Source organism: Furipterus horrens, unplaced genomic scaffold (genome assembly GCF_987537825.1).
Source record: "Furipterus horrens unplaced genomic scaffold, mFurHor1.1.pri manual_scaffold_2, whole genome shotgun sequence".
In the NCBI taxonomy this organism is placed as follows: Eukaryota; Metazoa; Chordata; class Mammalia; order Chiroptera; family Furipteridae; genus Furipterus; species Furipterus horrens.
The window spans coordinates 138942297-138960466 of NW_028327172.1; the positions used below are offsets into that span (position 1 = coordinate 138942297).

Below are 18170 nucleotides of genomic sequence, written 5' to 3' on the forward strand. Positions count from 1 at the left end.
CCCAAATCCATAGATGCTTAAGTCTCCTGTGTAAAATGGCTCAGAACAGTACATACAGCCGGCCTTTCACATCCCCGGACTTCCAAACATAGATCAAAAACGGTACAGGTATTTATGAAAAAAATCCACATGTAAGCTGACTCAGTTTCAAACTCATAATATTCAAGGGTCAACTTACTTCTAAGCAAAGGGAGACCACAACTGAGATGGAAAGAGAGACAAGACAATTAATGTCCACAAGCCTGGGTCTAGGAACATGTTTAAGGGTCCTTACGACTCTTGCAGTTCTTGCCTCCAGAACTTCACTCAGTGTAAGGTGTAATGCCACTGGATAAGGAAAAATCAGCCTTTGTTACATTATTGTGCTGAGTAGCTGAGGTGCCTAAAATAGACAAGGCATACGTGAAAATCCAAATTTACAGTGGGAATTTAGACCCTTAGCTCTTAAAAAGATAACTATAGGTGTCATAAATTCTGCCCATACTTTGGTTGTCATCAAAGATCTCACGTATTCAATAGAATTTATTGAATATATTATTACCTCAGTAATCAGTGGAATCTGTATATTAGTATGTTAGCTATATGTCTTCACATGAGCATCAAATAGTGATGCTGTCAAAGGAAATGTGGTTTTTAAGAGGTTATTCATTTGGAATGATGGTTTCTATCATAACCATGATTCGTAAGCACAGAGATCTCATTTAAACTAGAGACAGTAAACAAAATGAGATTCAAAGATACAATTAATGACCTTTATCCTGTTTTTAAATATTCGTACAAAGATGTGGATCATTACGTGGTAGCAATCCACTTATATTTATAAAATGGAGGAAATAAAAGGTTTCAAGTGAAAATTTTAGATTAATCTGTTTTCTTTATGTCTCAGAAAGTAAAGCTGACCCCTGTTTTTTTTTTAAAGAACTTGGTTTGCTTTGTGGCACATTGTGGATATAATGTTAGCACCCGTTCACTATCACCTAAGAAATCTGTATGAGAGAGAGGACATGAAGAGCCAGAAGGGGGCAGAAATTTGTCACCTCTGCTTTTGCTGCTGCTGGCTTCCACCTCAGCTAATAAAACTCACTCCTTTGTAAGGGGCTCATAACAGGGCGAGTTCATGTTCCTTGATCTGGAAAGAATGCTTGATAATAATATTTTTCTGGCAATAGAAAGTGGAACAGGAAGCATGGAGAACTTCTGTTTGGGGATAATGTCCCAGAAATCAAAATATTGTAATGATCTCGCAGGGAGTCGCTTGCCTCCACAGAAACTTCTAGATATTTAGTTTTAGGACTCGCAGCAGATGCCAGAAACAGCAACTGCATCTCTGTTTCCTAAATTGTACCTCCAGGGCCCTGATGCAATGCTGTCCTGTTCCCTCCTGAACCCCTTCATCCCTCACCAGTCAAATACTGCTTCGTGCCCTCTACCTCCCTTGTGTAGCATTTATCACTTTCTACTTTTTGTTTGTGAGGTATTTATGTACCTTTCCTATCTGCTGAACCCGACTTTAAACTCCTTACACACAGAGGGTGCTCACTAAATATGTATTGATTCACGCAGGCCCGTGTTCTCCAGGTACTCTGCTCCCCGAGGCAGCGCAGGGGCTGTGAGGAGACTGGGATGCCGAACTGCGGCACTCAGACTTTCAAACCACTTTCTCATTTGTACAGGGATAAAAAATCGCTAAATCAATACTAGTCGTGTTGAATGAATTCCTACATAGTGTTTTGTGTATTCTGACAAATATCTGTTGGGCACTAACTGGCGGTTTGCACTCTGAATACAAAAGAGTGCACATTCTGATGAGAAACACAGACTCCCAACTAGATGGATGCAGTGTGAAAAGGGCCATAAACGTAGCTCATAAAAAAGACTGTAGGTGGCTAGTTCTGCCTGGTGGCTAGTTATGGTCAGGGGACCAAGTCTGACAAGGTGAGACCCAATGGAGGTTCTGGGACTCTCAGAGGTGACTGGTGTTCAGAGCCTGTGGGATGACACCAGAGGTACATGAATAAGACAAATTGGTATCTTTCCCGTTCCTCTCTTGCAAATTTAAGAGCTTCTGTTTCTCCCTAGACTCTCAAATAACTGTGAGTAGCTTTTTCTACAAAGTAGATAGGGATTCTTTTTTTCATGACTTTCAAATGATGTGGAAGCACTTGGCAAAAATCTGTGATCAGTTCATTTAGAATAAAACGTCTAAATTCAGCCATAGAATGTGCAAAATAAAATTCTGGTTATAAATGAAACTTTGAGATTATGATGGTAAAATTCTCTTAATCCTAATATTTTTATGTTGAATCATTCAAAAAATAGGCACAAGTGCCTGGGGTGTGTCAGCTTTTGCTCTGGGAGCTGGGGGTCCACCCCCCAGTTTCCACCAGCCTCCTCTGCTGACCTTTACCAGAAGCAAGATGCAAACGTCAGGAAACAGTCTGACAGCACTGTTTTCATAGTGATATTTACCAAGCATTCAGAGACCAAAAGTGGAATGGCAAAGGGAAGCAGAGAAATGAGATGTCTTTCTGGATAATCCAGTCGGGAATTCCATTTGGGAGGGGCAGGGCCCAAACTATTTCCCACATCATCTGAATAATTTAAGCCCTTCTCTGACCACAATGTGCTAGGACAAACAAAAATAATTTCTATTTTCTCCAGGAGAAAAACTAATCCTGAATCCTCACATTTCTAATATGATTTGGAAAATGTAAAGTAGTACCAGGTTTGCAAAGTGATAAATATGATAACTGAGAATAAGCTTTTCTTCCACGTTTTTTAATCTTCATTCTTTTACTTCAATATATTTAAGTTTACTTATACTGGTACTATATATATTTTTGATTTCTATAACTTTAAAGTGAGTTTTCAAATTGACTATAGTAATTTCTTCATCTTTATGATGAGAATAAGCTTTTATAATACATTTTACTTAAGTGAGGTTTCCTTCTGAACTTTTTTTTATCAAAAACTTACCAGTTGCATTTCTTCATATTAAAGTTATTTTAAAGTCATGTTATGACCAACAGCGAATGACTTAATAGTTTAGATTATGACTAATGAATTATTATCTATTGGACAAGAATTTATTGAGTACCTACTATATGCCAGGCCCTAGAGATACCAAGTTGGAGTTCCAGGCATCAGGAAGGGCTGCAATCTAATAAATAATTCTAATGCAGTATAATAAGTACACTCATATAAGCATGGCAGATAATTAGCAGGGACAATGAGCACACAGCTGCCTTCTTGGGAAGAAAGGAGTTCGGAAAGGCTTTGAAAAGGAAATGGTGTGAGCTGCTGGGTGGGAAGATGAGAAGGCGAGTTGTAAACATCCATGGCGTGATGACAGAGCATGTATTATTTGTGTCTGAGCATATATGGTCAAGTCCAAGTTGAAAGGCACCTTATAGGTCTTCTGACCCAGTGTCCCAGCCATGAAATCCCTGATAGGGAAGCAGTGTGACTGGTGCACTGGTTTTTCAGTAGTGCTCTGGGGTGCAACAGATCCTCCCCAAAGTAGGGGTCAGCATGGTTTAAACTGCCTGGGGCACCTGCCCATCATTTATATTTACTTCATTTATTAGTTTACATAAGTTTTCATTTGAGAAAAATAATATCGTTCCGCAGCTAAAAACCACTGGTCTAGTACAAAGAGCACAGGACCTGTGGGAGAACCCCATATTTGTGTCGTTAGGCAAATGAAATTAAATTGTTTTATGTAGGAGAAAGTGATATGTCAACTGTAATGCACTAAGTACATTTAAATTATTTTTAAGTCATTTGGGTGTAAGTTCCTTAATTTGAAAAATCAGGGTGTTTCACCCAGAAGTCTCAAGTCCCCTGTGGCTCCAGAATTATGATTTTGTGATTATCCAGCTTTCCCTTGACTAGTTCTAAAGACAAGAATGCTTTTTCAGTGTACTCCTTTCTGTTGCTTTTGACAAGACTTAACATTGAAATTGGGACATCTTGTTTTGTGAATTATAACTAGTAATTGGTTTTGTAAGTTGCAAATACTGACACACAAAGCTGAGACTGTGGTTTGCAGGCTGTGGACATTGCAATGGCTAGTAATGTTTTTTTGTTGCACATATACCCAAAGTCAAATGCTTCCAGTTTTGCTTTTAATAAAATATTTATGTTCTTTTGGTAGCCAGAAGTGCAACTTGCTGAAGGCTTTGATGTGTTTATGCCTAAATCTCAGCTGGATTCTATATTGTCAAACTACACTCGCTCAGGAAGCCTTCTGTTTAGAAAACTGGTGTGTGCATTTTTTGATGACAAGACTTTGGCTAACTCCTTACCCAATGGGAAGAGGAAAAGAGGACTGAATGACAACCGGAAAGGACTAGACCAAAATATTGTGGGTGCAATAAAAGGTTGGTCTGCATCATTTCATTTTATGGGTTCTTTGTTGAGCTTTGCTTCATTCCATAAAGATGCAGCTGAAATTGTAGTAGACTAAGTAGAGGCTCATTTAATGGGCTCTTGGCAGTTTACCCACTGGCATGGCTTTTGAGTGTGAGCTCTGTAACTCACCACCCCATTTACCATTATAATTTGATAATTCAAAGTGATATTCGTCTGTTAAAAATCATAAACTAAGAGCCAGTTTGGTCTGCTGCAGAACCTAAAAGAAACTGTTTCGTAATTGATTTTTTTAAATGAAGGTATTTTTCCTCTCAGTAATTTCTAACTAAGAACTTCATCAAATACAATTTCAACTTCAATTTTTAATCATAAGTAAGAATAAAGCTGTGATGCTTCTTTTAAAAATAAAGAAAAACAGTTCTCTCCAAAGGTCAGAAGTTGCTTTTAGAAGGTCGCTGTTTCTAAAGACATTTTAAATGTAAGTGAACCCACTGTGAAACCAAACCCTGTGCATCTCTCCATGCTCCTGGTCTCCTCTGCTCTCCTGGCTTTGTGACATGGAGTCATACCAGTTACATGCAAAGAAGACCACGGGTCTCTCCCCTCCCACCTGTGAAATGTATCTGAGTTCCACCGTGTTACAATAGCCATGCAGGTGCATGAGTAAGTAGATATTCATTTATATCCAGTTCCACGTCCTAGACCTATTTCTTAATTTTAAAATGTTCTTACTTAGGTCTCTGATAAATGTTATTATAGGTAATAGAAGTATATGAATGTTATTTTTAAAAGAATGTAAATGAATTCTCAAATATAAACACAACTACCACAAAAATGTTGTGGATCAGACCTTAATACTAGAATCACTACTTTAGTTCCTGCACCTTGTGGATTGAAACTGGGTGCAGAGATCCTTCCCTCGCCACCCCCGTGCCCCATTATTCTGTAGAATGAGTAAATTAATTTAATAGTACTTAAAGGATACTTGGAAACCCACAATTAACTTTACAAAATAATACAATTTTTAAATGGAGTCAGCAAGTTTCAGATACCCTTTGTTCATGGTCAGAAGGACAGGAGCCTTCATTAAAAGAAAAATTTTCATTCTCCAACAGAATTTCTTTCACTTAAAAGTGACAGTTGAGTTGTAGTAAGAAAAGCTACAGAGATATCACACTCAGTGTCATTTTTTAAAAGAATGATTCAGCCTGAAGTGACACTAAAAACAAGATTACAGAATTTGAAAAATGGTCAATGATGTAACTAGGACTTGCTGAAGTGAAGAAGGGGTCCCATTTTGATGTAGTATTGCTGGAGCCTTCTGGAACATGAAAGTCAAGGCTGATAATGCTTTTCATTGCTGCAGCTTTTAAACACACTGAAAAAAGTAGTCAGGATTTGTTTTAATTTTCTTTTTTTCAGGATTGTATATTAAGATTATGAAAGTATTTGGAAATTGGGGAACCATGAATGACCATGTTCTGATTTAATAATAATAGAAAAGTTACCCTAATAATAGATGGTAATGACATATATCATTACAAGTAGACTAATATGGGTTTTCTCCATCATTTTCAATGTAGACTGGAAATCATACAATGGTCTGAAAAAGTATGTTACAAACAGAAATAGAGAAGATGCCTTAATTTTCTTCACAGCCCTACTCTAGCCAGAAATAAATATGGCAATGAGGCTTCTGCTCCCAATGCATAATAAAACAGATTATTCAAATCAAAGAACTTAAAGGTTCTATACACTTCTTATATTGTTGAATTAAATTTGCATTAAAATTATTTTAGAAAAACAAAATAACTATGAAACAAGACAGATATCTACCCATAAGCCACCAACAACCTAAGTCAACAAATATTTTATATTCACTTGTTTCCTTGTAGTGTTTATTTATAGACATATTTTAATTTTGTTTCTTGTTTCAATGTGAAAAGTTCTACAACCTAGGAATATATGAATTCTGGTAGATTTTATAAAATCTAAGAAGTGAGAATAACAGTGGAGGCTGGATTTTGTTTCAAAGTGATAAGGTTGGCTAAGACAACAATGGGGAAAATGGTAAATGAGAAGTTTAAAATGCTTATAAATGGGAACAAAAATGGACTGAAAAAGAAAATAGTTTATTGTGCAATAAATACAGAGCTCTCTATAGTGGTAATTAATATTCCCCATGACAGTACCTTGAAAATAAAACATAAAACTCTTTGTAGAGATCTCATTTTTCAGAGTCTCATCTGTTTTATGGAGGCTAACAGTTATCGGTAATTCGTTAAAAATTCACTTATAGGTATGGCCCAAGGATCCTTAATTAGAAACACACCTGAACATTTTGAGTTCAATTGGGAAGAAGCAACATATGCTCTTCTTAAATGGAGTATGAGGTCATAGCGCTGAGGATAGTTTAGCATCTTGGATTTGATTCGGAATTGATTTTACAGCCAGAACACAGTGGAGGTTAGTACCCAGTTAAGCTCTATTCACTTCATGCTGTCCTTGCTGAAGACCATCTGATTCTTGATATCATATCCCAGGAGACCATGAGTTTGACTGAGTGAGAGCCATCTAAATAGTGATAGAATTTTTGCCTCTCTGGATACTCTTCAGAAAATATAGTTATGGCAAAGCTGTGTTTAGAACCTGGGCTACGATTTTTAATTCAGCTTCATAGGCATTAGCTGAGATAGTTTTATTAATATCAAACTACACAAGATTCTTGAATCCTCTTATATTCAAAGGAAATGACATGTTTGTCAAGTGAAAGAATTGGCTGACTGCTCCAAGTTTTACTCTAGGCAACACAGGCTACCAGTACACGTTGCTCTCCTGGGGAGCAATCTATGTGGTGGTCTGCCAATCTATGTGGGGGTCAGAACAGCCCTAGGAGGCAGCATTCCTTGGTTGGTGGTTCTACAGAAACTGAGCTGTGCTCCTTACTAGATTAGAAAGCCCTGACTACATTTGAAACTCCCTTTCATAGGTGCTGAACTGACCACCAAAGCCTCTTATTTCATTTTGTCAGCTCTCAAGACTTGTGGGGTCCATATTTGTCATTTTAGAATACCTTCCTTTTCCATTTTTACTGCCTATAATTGTTCATTTCCTTGGATTTAATCAGGAAAAGTAAATAGCTATTTTCTATCTTATCTCACATAAACTTAAATTAATTTGGTTGGGGTGTAATTTACATATGATTTATTTCTTGATAGTTAACTTCTGGATTTTCTCAGAACTCTGTGTAAGAACAAGGCTGAAGCATCAGTTTGCATTTAAATATCCTTACAATGTTAATTTCATTTTCACTTACAGGAGAGGAAACTAAGACTAAGAGAAATTAAACTTACTTAAACTAACTTAAACAGCTAGTAAGTGGTAGAGCCAGCATTTAACCCCAGGCCTCTCTGACCGTAAGCCACTGTCTGGCATGTTTCATTCCTTTTATGAGGAGTATTGAAAAGAAAGAGACAGGCATCCCAAGTTTATAAATTTCTATCTTAAAATTTAGCATTTTGGATTCTTTATAAATTCCACTAGAAGGCTGTCATACTAATTATTTAAAACAACCATTCAGTTGTGTATGCAAAGCATACTCAGAGTGAATCTGGGGGGAAAGTACAGCTATGTCTTAGTTTACTTATTAGCTTCAAGGGCAGGTCTTCCCTTAAAGACAGTGAGACTCAGTCCCATCATGCTAGAGAGGAAAACAGAAGTGTGACCCCTTCCGAGACTCTTCCAGGACATAGAACCACAAGGAAAGAGCTTGGAAGTCACCCTGCATGTAAGTAGTCTTTCAAAGGATGTAGATTCTAATTGTTTGGAACCCATTGATGAATGCTTTAATTCAAAAATCCTTTTGGAAGATGAATAATCATTGTCAACTTATCTGTTCATGTTTTTACTTATCAGATCTGCTTAAAACAGGATAGAACTGCATAATATATATAACCAAAATAATATATAGCAACCATATCATGACATCAGAAAAATAGCTTGTCTCTCAGCTCTGTTTGTAACTATGACCTAATAGTTGTTATTTTTAGCTTCCTACTTTTTAGGGCATCCCAGTAACAGAGAGATGATGTTGAATCTTGGCCCTGAAATATGAAGAGCACTATACGTTGTCTTTTCCACAACACTTCTCATATTTTAGTGAGCATCAGAATTACCTGAGGCATTGGTTCAAAATTCAGATTCTCAGGGTGCATCCTTAGAGAGAGATTTCATATGTGCAGGCTAGTCCCAGAAATCTGACTTTTGAACAAGTAACTGCAGGTGACTGACACAGGTTGTTTTCAGACCACCCTTAAGAAGCAGTGCCATCCCAGCTCCTGAGCCGAACAGCCCATTCCGGTGTCACCATCTGCATGGGCCACGTGCGGCAGCCCTCCTGAGAAGCTCTTCCTTATGCTATCCCTTAAGGGCGCCACCTTTCTGAAGGCTGCCCTGCTTCTCTCCTGGAGCAAATGGAAAGATAGCATGTGTCAGTGGCCCTTGTCCTTTGAACCGCTGGGGCTTAAAATGATATTTTCTGTCATGTCACACAAGGGCCCTGGTTTCCGACATGCCTGCAGTGCATGTCCAAGACTTGATTAGATAACTGCCTCATACACCAGGGTGGAAGGAAGACGTTCCAGACATCATCACAACTGTAATGGGTGGATCACCAAACAAATGTCCTGTCATTTTTCTTATGGCCTTATTGTGGTCGTCTTGAAAAAATGTAGTCTCCATACTAGGCCAGCTCCCAGCCAGTCTCCCTGATTGCATATCTGAAACCCTTGATTGGTCAACTTTCTTCACCAAACAGTGTGATACAGAAGACATTGTCTTTGCTACTTTTCTGATACTGGATGAATCATGAGAACACCAAAGCATTCGCAGTATTTTCATTGATCTTGTAAACTTACAAGTCATCAGCAGGCATGAAATTTCTGTTTACCACACTAATGTTTAGTGTCCACCCACTGTTAGTCAGGAACTGGTAACACACTGAAGATGACTAAGACATGGCCTCTCCCCTACGGATGTGCATTCTGTAGACATGTAAACAGTGAGCTGTAATACAGAAGCATACTCCCAGGCAGAAAAAAAGTAAGTGTGAGGTGCCCATTACCAAATGGAGGGGGAAAGCACAGAGGATATAAATCCTTCTGAGAGAAGACCTCAAGGAATAGGATATATCTGAACTAGACCTTGAAGGATGAGCAGTGTATCAAAAGCAAAGAAAATAGAAAAGGCTGAAACACAGAATATGTTTAATGAAGCTTAAATTAAATAAAGCAATGAGTGAAAGCTTTTTTCCTCCAGAATTGTTTGAAGTCTATTTTAAGGGATAGAGCTTGAGTCTTCAGCAACCTGTTTACCTTCGGGTGTTTAACTTCTTGACTATAAATACCAATGAGATGGACTCATACACAGTTTGCACCCATGGATTTTCAACCAGAGCTGTGCTTCTTCAAGTTGCTATTGAGAGCTTTCTAGGCCCCATCCCAGACCTAATGAATCAGAACTGTTGGGGTCGGGGCCATAGCCAGTCAACAGGCTATTCCTGCTTTGTCAACGGGATTTCTCCAAGCTCAAAAAAAGGAATCCATCAAAATTGCAGATCCATCTTCTTGGTACAGAAGGAGCAAGTGGAAATGTAGAGAAATTTGGTAAGAAGGTTGTAGCTTTTCTTGGATCTTTCTTTAACCTGTCGGGTTACCAGTTGTGGGTTAACTTGCAAGGACTCAACTAACATCCAGTTGCTAAATTCTTACAAAACCTACATTTTAACACCACTGTTAGGGTTGACAAAAACAGCTTCCTGTCAAAAAAGAGAGTTCCTGTAATACAGACAGAGCAACTCCAGCATGATGTTCATTGCACATCACAGGCATCCTTCCGTTGTTGACATTGTCAGTTTGTATATTTATTATGACAGCTTCCTAGCAGAGGCCAGTAAAATGCCCTGAGGAAGGGACACCTTTCTAATTTGTGCAATGGCACCATTGGGCTAGCCATGGCCCTAATCATAGAAAGCAGTGTTTTCTGCACAACAGATCACCATTTTCTTTGAATCCCTGAATTGTTTGGCTGATCTAAGATGCTCACCAGCATCTTAAGGTAATGCCACTTCTATTTTCCATTGCAGGGAAGCAGAATTTTATTACACATCTAGAATTGGCCAAATTACATTGCTTGTAGCTTTTCTCCTGTAATCTGGCAAATGTTTCAGTTCCATGAACAGTTATTGACTAATTCACAGAAGGTCTGCATCACAAATCTGAGAGACTCAAGAACTGAACTTCACTTATATTTTTACCCTAAAGGTGCATATGCAAATAATCAAGGAATGGTTGTAGTTACTGTAGTACCATGGGCTAATGGTAAACCCACAATAAAGTAGGAATATATATGTTAGCTTCCATGAAGAAAACCCCTTAAAAATCCATAGACCTTTGGTTAATATTGAACTAACAGATGCATCAATTTTGACTACCTTAAAGACGTCTTTGTATAAGAGCAAGCATGGCTGCATCTAACCTGTTAAAAGCACCTAGACGAGAGAGTGCTGCCTCTAGGATGTAGGTCTTCCCACTGACTGATCCCTACAGTCAAATCTTCTGTTGCATTGACTGTTTCCAGGTTCCTTCTTACATCTGGCTCTTGGTCAGATTTCGACACCTCTCCATGGCCAGCTCCTGGTATTACTCAGAACCTTAGCATCTCCCATCAGCCCTCCCCTTTGATACTGAGTAAATTCAGCATTGGTTATTTAAAGTGAATCCTTCCCTCCACATACACTATTCTAAATCAGCGTGTTGGGTGCAACTTAAATGGAGACAAGTCCTAATTAGAAATGTGAACAGAGTCAAGAGCAAATGAGATAGTTGATGATCAGTATTAAGAAATGTGGGACAGTCTAACTTAATTGCAGAGCTTGGGACCTGGCCTGGCCTCTTCCTAAAGAATCAGCTGTGGTCCTTCTTACGCACATAGTGCATCACATGAAAGGTGGCATCAGCTTCTGGCACTAACACCTCCTTACAACCACATTACTTTGAGAAATACAGCAACATTCTCCTACTTCGCAAGTTTGAAAGCTCAGAATTAGCATCAGTGCCTTTCTATCCTTTCCCACTAGTCCCACTTAATAACCCGGCCACGCAATTCCGTGTCCTTCCTTGCTCATTCATTACTTTTGAACTTCTCTCACACCATCCTAACCCAGATGTGCATCACCTTGTCCTTGAAGTTCTGCAAAATACTTTTCATTTTTTTAAGATATAAGTGATATATGACATTATATTAGTTTCAGGGGTAGAACATGATTTGTATGTATTGCAAAATGATCACCGCAGTACGTCTAGTTAACATCCGTCACCATAAAACACTCTACATACCCTCCCTACCCCTCATTTTCCCCTTCCAGTTCATAGTGTATCCTAACAGCTAAGTAACATTTGTAAAACAAAATTTTGTGACATTTTCCTGCTTAACTCCTCTTTGCCTATAAATCAAGCCCAAACTGTGGCTTTTTTCCAGACTTTCCATGACTTGATTTCTCTCTTTTTGCAACTATATTTCCCAGTGCTTCTACCAGGTGAACCACCCTGGGGTTGACACTACTCCTCAAGCATCACATACTCATTTTGAACTTGGAGTTATGCTGAGTTCCCCAGGGCTACCATACTCACCTCTCTTGTAGACAAATTCAACTCATTCTTCATTTTCTGGCCCAAGTCTCATCCCCTCTACTGTGAGACTTTCTCTGGGTGCCCTAGCCTGCATTAATTTCCCCTTTCTCCAAATTCCTATAGCACATGTTTCCTTTATATGTCCAGCAATAAATCTCAATTAACCCTTTGCTATTCATGGTTTATATGGAGGATGACTATATTATTTGTTTCCCAAACTGGAACACTTTTGAGAGTGAAAATGATGCTGTTAATCGTTTCACTGGGAAAGCAGGCATTTCGAACTGCCCTGGGCAAATCAAGATGTATGGTCATCTGAGTTGTGTTTGGACATCTTGTCTTCCAACAAGACTGTAAGCTCCTATGGGGCAGAGTCCCTGTTCTGTATTTGATTTGCATATTCCTTGGCATGTGAAACAGTGCCATTCACAGAACTAATGATTAATAAAGACAGGAAGGAAAGAGGGATAGAGGAACTCAGGCAGTCAATTTATTCTACTGAAAAAAAAAAAAGTGGTTTCTTAAAAATCAAAACTCAACTCCATTACATTGATGTGTGCAGGACAGAATAACAAGATAGCCACAAAACTTCTCCATGACAAGTTGGAGGAAGCCAGCTGAAACTCAGAGAGGCAGAATGTAAGTTTAAAGACTTGAAGAGACAGCAGCAACAGACAAATCAAGTGGTGCACAGCATTCAAGGATGGCACAGATCTTGACAATTAAAAATATCGAGGGGATCCTGCATATTGTATTCAGTAGGAGCTGTGAAAGCATTGGTTATTGTTAATTATCAAAGGTGAACCTACACAATATGCAATATGGAAGGTATAGTTTATCATGCATTTAGTCGTACCAGAGAGCATTCTTCAAATGGTTAAAGTATAATAATTGCATTGAGGGATTTTGATTTAAATAAACCCAATGATAAAATCCATAAGCAGTCTAAATGTGCCATTTCATGTTTTTACCATCTCAAGACTTGATACATCAGTGTTCTTATCCAAAAGTGTTTTTAAAACATCAAAGAGAGAGTGTAAAAGAAATGTTTGAGAGCTTTTTATAATGAGCCTCAAAATGTGAGCCCTGATTTTTCCTAGAGCTGCTCTCAATTAGGAGTTGCCACCATTAAAAAAGAACAGACAATAAAACCCTTCCTCTGAGGCATCAGCCTTGTGCTAACACTCAGCATCTTCACCCTGATGGTCACAGGGACGGGCCCGTGAATGGACCTGATGATCTGATCCTCAGACGAGACTCCCATCACCACCACTGCTTTTCTAGCTCATCATTCTTCCTCATCCCACCTTGCCCAGCTCTGAATTAGGGTGGTTGTGAGGGATAGGATGGTACCTGAACTTCCTGAATATGTCATAACTAATTCTGGGTGTTACTGCCAGACTTCCAGCTACTGGGTGAACTCAGTAGTACCTCATACATGCCTTTAAAAGTTCATATAACCAAGAAACTCTAGCTTTAAAAACAGAAAAACTCAGTACTTTCTCATTTGCTTATATAAAGAACAGATGTAAACAAAGACCTATTCTGTGGAATGGTGCTTGGGCACAGAGGAGCATTAGTGTACATGCAGTTTTATGCCACTTGCCTAACTATCTGAGTTGATGATTCCCAATCTTTTAAATGTTCTTTCACTTGAACCTCAGTTATTGACCTCTAAAATGAGTTGCGCTATTTTCAAGATGCTTTCCAAGTAGAATTTCTATAAATCTATGATCTTGATACATGTTTCTTTGCCAAAAAGGGGGTAAATAGTAAGGTGTCATTACATCAAAGCCTGTTTTGCCCATATCTTAATATTTAGTCAATATAATTTATTCCCTTGAAATATACCAGGTAGACAAATGTATGTTGTAACTCATCTAGCCAAAAGAGTGTCTGTCATTTTCCTAATAACTGTATTATAAATAAGCTCTGCTGTAGACTTTCTTAAATTGAAGCAAATTAAAATTAACTTTATTTAATTTGAGAAACCACTAAAGGCACTTTATTTTAGACAGAGATGCCACTGTAGCGGAAAAACAAAGGAAGACAAAGGATGTTGTTCCTTTCCTCCAGATGACTCTGGCCTCAAATATTTGAGAATCGCTGTGATAAAACAAGAGTGTTCAAACCTCAAAGTCCCACCCAGTTTGGGGACAGTGAAAGGAGCATTGTGGGGTGTGGATTTACCCCTAACTCTGCTATTTAAGATCTTGAAACTTAACCTTCTCTTGAAAAAAACAAACAAAAAAACAGAGTGTCTAGGCTAAATTTTAAAGTCTCTTCCCAGTTCAGAAATTCTGTGGTTCAGTAATTTTTGTCCAAATTCTCAGAAGTAAAGCTATAGAATGAAAGAAATATGACTGGGGATCAGTTTTATGGATCTTTAGTGACCTCTTCATTACAACCACCACTGCAAGTGACAGTCCCATGCAGGATTGGCACTTGCATTTGAAGGTCATGGTAGTCAGCTTTTACTCTGCTCAACCAGCTGACTGCCCTGCAGTCTCCCAGTAGTAGGATATTCTAATTTCATCCATAATACATTATTGTGTACCTTACTGTCTTCCCTTAGCTTTACTTCTAATATAAAGATTTTGTTTTAGGTGCATTAGTTGATGAACTCTGCTAAATCTTATTGTTAAATCAAACCTGAAATAAACTTCAGGGCTCTGTGTATGTCAAGACCTGTGGCTACTTACCGAAGAAATTCTTTCTTCTGTTTTTCAAATCAAGCCACAGAGCAAAGGAAAACAGTATTTCAGGTTTGTTCTTTAACAGACTGTGCATCTGTGCTGCCTATTATGTGCTGTCCATGAGCAAGAGTGCCAGGATTTCTACCCTTGTTGAGTCTATGATCTAGATAATCAGTAGATGTTATTATTTAAAAACCACTGGTTAACAAACTCTGAGAGACCTTGCCTCAGAAGGTCATGTTTCAGCTGAGACCTGAGGGATGATGGCCTCATATCTTCACCCTGTTAACCCCAGCTGTCTTTTAAAGATAGTCTTGGTGCTTATCCCAGCAGAGAGTACATGTAAGGCATTTACTTGACATCTGGTCAGTTTGACATTTTTACAGCATCACCCTCGGAGAAATTTTCTGATTTGTTCAGATACTGATTGAAGAATGACACTTGTCCCCATTAGCAGTCAGTCGTCTTTAGATCAGAAGTGCAAATTATATTTCTCTTCTTTTTGAGTGTGTTAAAGACATTTTTCAAGATGCATTTTCTCTACACCTTACCACTGGGATTTAAAACAGATGTTCTATTTACTTCATACTCATCTTCCTTTTGTTTTGTTTTGTTTGTAAGACTCAAAATGTTCCTGTACTGTTCATTCCCTTTCTCTTTCTCCTTCCTGCTCCAGAGTAACCTGAAGTTGGTGTGACTCTTTCTCATTCGTATTTTTCTATTTCACTAAATATAAAGCACATTTACTATATTTTGTGAATTTATGAGTCGACATCTCAGCCTCTTGCTGTACTTTTGCAACTTTGTGTTCTTTTAATCAAGATTTATTCATATAAGTAAAGAAATTTCTTCAGTCTTCTATGAAGAGGCAGTCAAGTTGCTTCTCGTGTTTCACGAGGACCTGTGGCAGCTGGGCTCGTGTGTGGCAGTATCCTAGGGGACACACCAGGGGAACTGAGCCATGGCGTACAAGCATCTTCAGCTTCAGTAAGCATCGCCAAATGGCTTTCTAAAGTGACCAATATCATTCACCATCCTCCAGCAATGTGTAAGAAATCCTATTTTTCCTCATTCTTGCCAACATCTGGTGTTAACAAACTTTAACTTTTGCCAGTCTGACTGGTCTCAAGTGGCACCTCAATGGTGCGTTTCCTGATTATTAATGAAATTGAACATCATTTCATATTAATTACTATTTATTTAGCTTCTGCTGTTAATTTACATTGTTTTCTAGTTTTTCCACTAGGTTGTTATTTTCCTATTGATTTATATAAATTCTTTTGTCAGTTCTATGAGTTACAGATACCTTCTCTTACTTTTTGCTTTGTGAAAACTTTGCATATGATCTCTTTTATCAGACCAAAGTTTAGATTTAAAAGTCAGATTATTTTATGCTTTGTGCTTTTTATGTGCTTGTTTTAAGGAAGTCTCTGTATCCTGATTATGTGATGATATGCTCTTTTCTCCCTACTATTTTAAAGTTTCATCTTTTATATTCAGATCATTCACCTACCTGGAACTTACTTTTGTCTAAACTGTTTAAATTCCACCTGGAATTTAATTTAGGTTTCTCTGTGATTAGCCCATCATTCTAACACACCATCCTTTCTTTTTTTTTTTTTTTTTTACATGAATTGAAATTTCACTTCTATTGTATATTGAGCTCCCATTTCACATGTTGACACTTGGTCTGTTATCTCCCTCTGAGCCAATACTACACAGTTTTCATGAGTTTGGCGCTATAATAATTCTTAATAGCTACAGGTCATGTCCTCCTTTCTTCTCTCCAGCCCCCATTCTTTCTTCTGCTTTCAGTTTTCTTCTTCATCAATACAACTTTTAGAAATTCCTTGAATGAGGGTCTCTGTGGTATATTCTTTCCAATTATGTCCTGAAAATTTCTTTATTTCCCCTTCACTATTGAATGATGTACAGTTCAGTTGGGTAATTTATTCTGGATGGAGGACTTTTTTCAGAGCAATTTGAAAATATTCCACTGTCTTCTAGATTTCGTTGCTGTTGTGAATCTGCTATGTCTCTTGTTCTTTTGTAGATAATCTATCTTTTCTATCCAGTTGCCTTTAATATCTTTCTGCCTTTGGCATTCTCTAGTTTCTTTATTTATATTTAGATATATCTTTGTTTTTATTAATCTGCTTGGTTGTTGTGCTTCTTACCAATTATGGTAATTTTGTAGCTACTATCTCTTCAAATTATGCCTTTCCTTCATTCTTTCTCTCCCGAAACATCTGTTAGTGTTAACTGGACATGTTTATTCTGTTCTTCATGTCTCTTAATTTGTCTATTATCTTTTCCATCTCTTCACCTTTTGGTACTACATTCTGGTTAATTCTTCAGATCTATCTCCCTTTTCTATTCAGTGATATTAATTTGTTAACTAACCCATCCTTTCACTTTTTAAATTTAAGTTACCATATTTTTAATTTCTATAAGTTCTTTTTGGAAATCACCCTCACTGTTTTCTTAATGATTTAAGTCCTTTAATATCTTTTATCATTTTAAACATATATACTTTGTAGTTCCATTGCCTTAAGTTATTGGTAATTTAATCCAGTGCTTCTGGGTCAGCTGACTCTTGCTTATAGAGGATCTTTCCTTACGTGTTGCACTATTTTCACATATGAGCCCATCTGCAGTGGGCCTCTGTTTCTTTTGCTTGCCATGAGAATCTGTTGGGGCCCAAGTTATAGGAGCAATTCTGCATTTCCTTTGTCTGTAGCACAGGGCTATCAATAGCAATGCTTACATCCATTTATGCAGGTAATATAATTTCAAATTCCAAACCTATGGGAGGCCCAGGCGAAGCATTAGAATTTTCCAAGGAAACTCTTTTCCTCCCTCCAAAGACTAGACAGAACTCCTTGTACTGAGGGACAGATGGTTCCCTTCTCACTGCGGGCAGCCCTTCCAGGCTCTCAGCATCACACAGAGGCTTTGGTTCTAACCTCCACCTACAGGACCACAGCCTCCTCACTTCCTTTAGAGCTGTAGAAACCTGGCCTTCCCAGCTACTGAGACTGCCTCTCTCTATACTCTGTCCTTAGGGCAAATGCACATGTCTGGAGCATTCTCCTTCTCTCACTCTTCATCTAACCTCCACTCTTTCTTGGGCTTCAGCTTGGCCACCAACAGCTTTCTCAGATACCGCCCCCACCAGGAGTGGGCTCAGTGCCCCTTGTCTGTGCATCCCATACCCACTTGCATATAGCAGCTTCACTCTGTACTTCTCTTGACTTCATTTGCCTTCATCCATTTCATTAAGAGCCTTTTGAGGACAAGGGACCATCAGTTCACTGGAGCCTAGCATAGCCTTCTGGGTGCTTGGTAAATACTTCTTGAATGGATGTATGTTATTTTTATAATAAATAAGTAGGGTTCAGGTGCTAAATGT

The 18170-nt window shown here is 38.2% G+C and overlaps 1 protein-coding gene across 2 annotated transcripts in view; it reads left to right on the forward strand.

Moving 5' to 3' along the window:
- The window catches only part of BEND7 (BEN domain containing 7), a 92066-nt gene that overhangs the window by 44852 nt on the left and 29044 nt on the right, over positions 1-18170 (forward strand). For both annotated transcript variants that reach the window (XM_090266514.1, XM_090266515.1), the window contains exon 6: positions 4157-4382. In XM_090266514.1, the coding sequence (XP_090122640.1) occupies positions 4157-4382 (226 nt within the window). The remainder of the gene's footprint in view (positions 1-4156; positions 4383-18170) is intronic.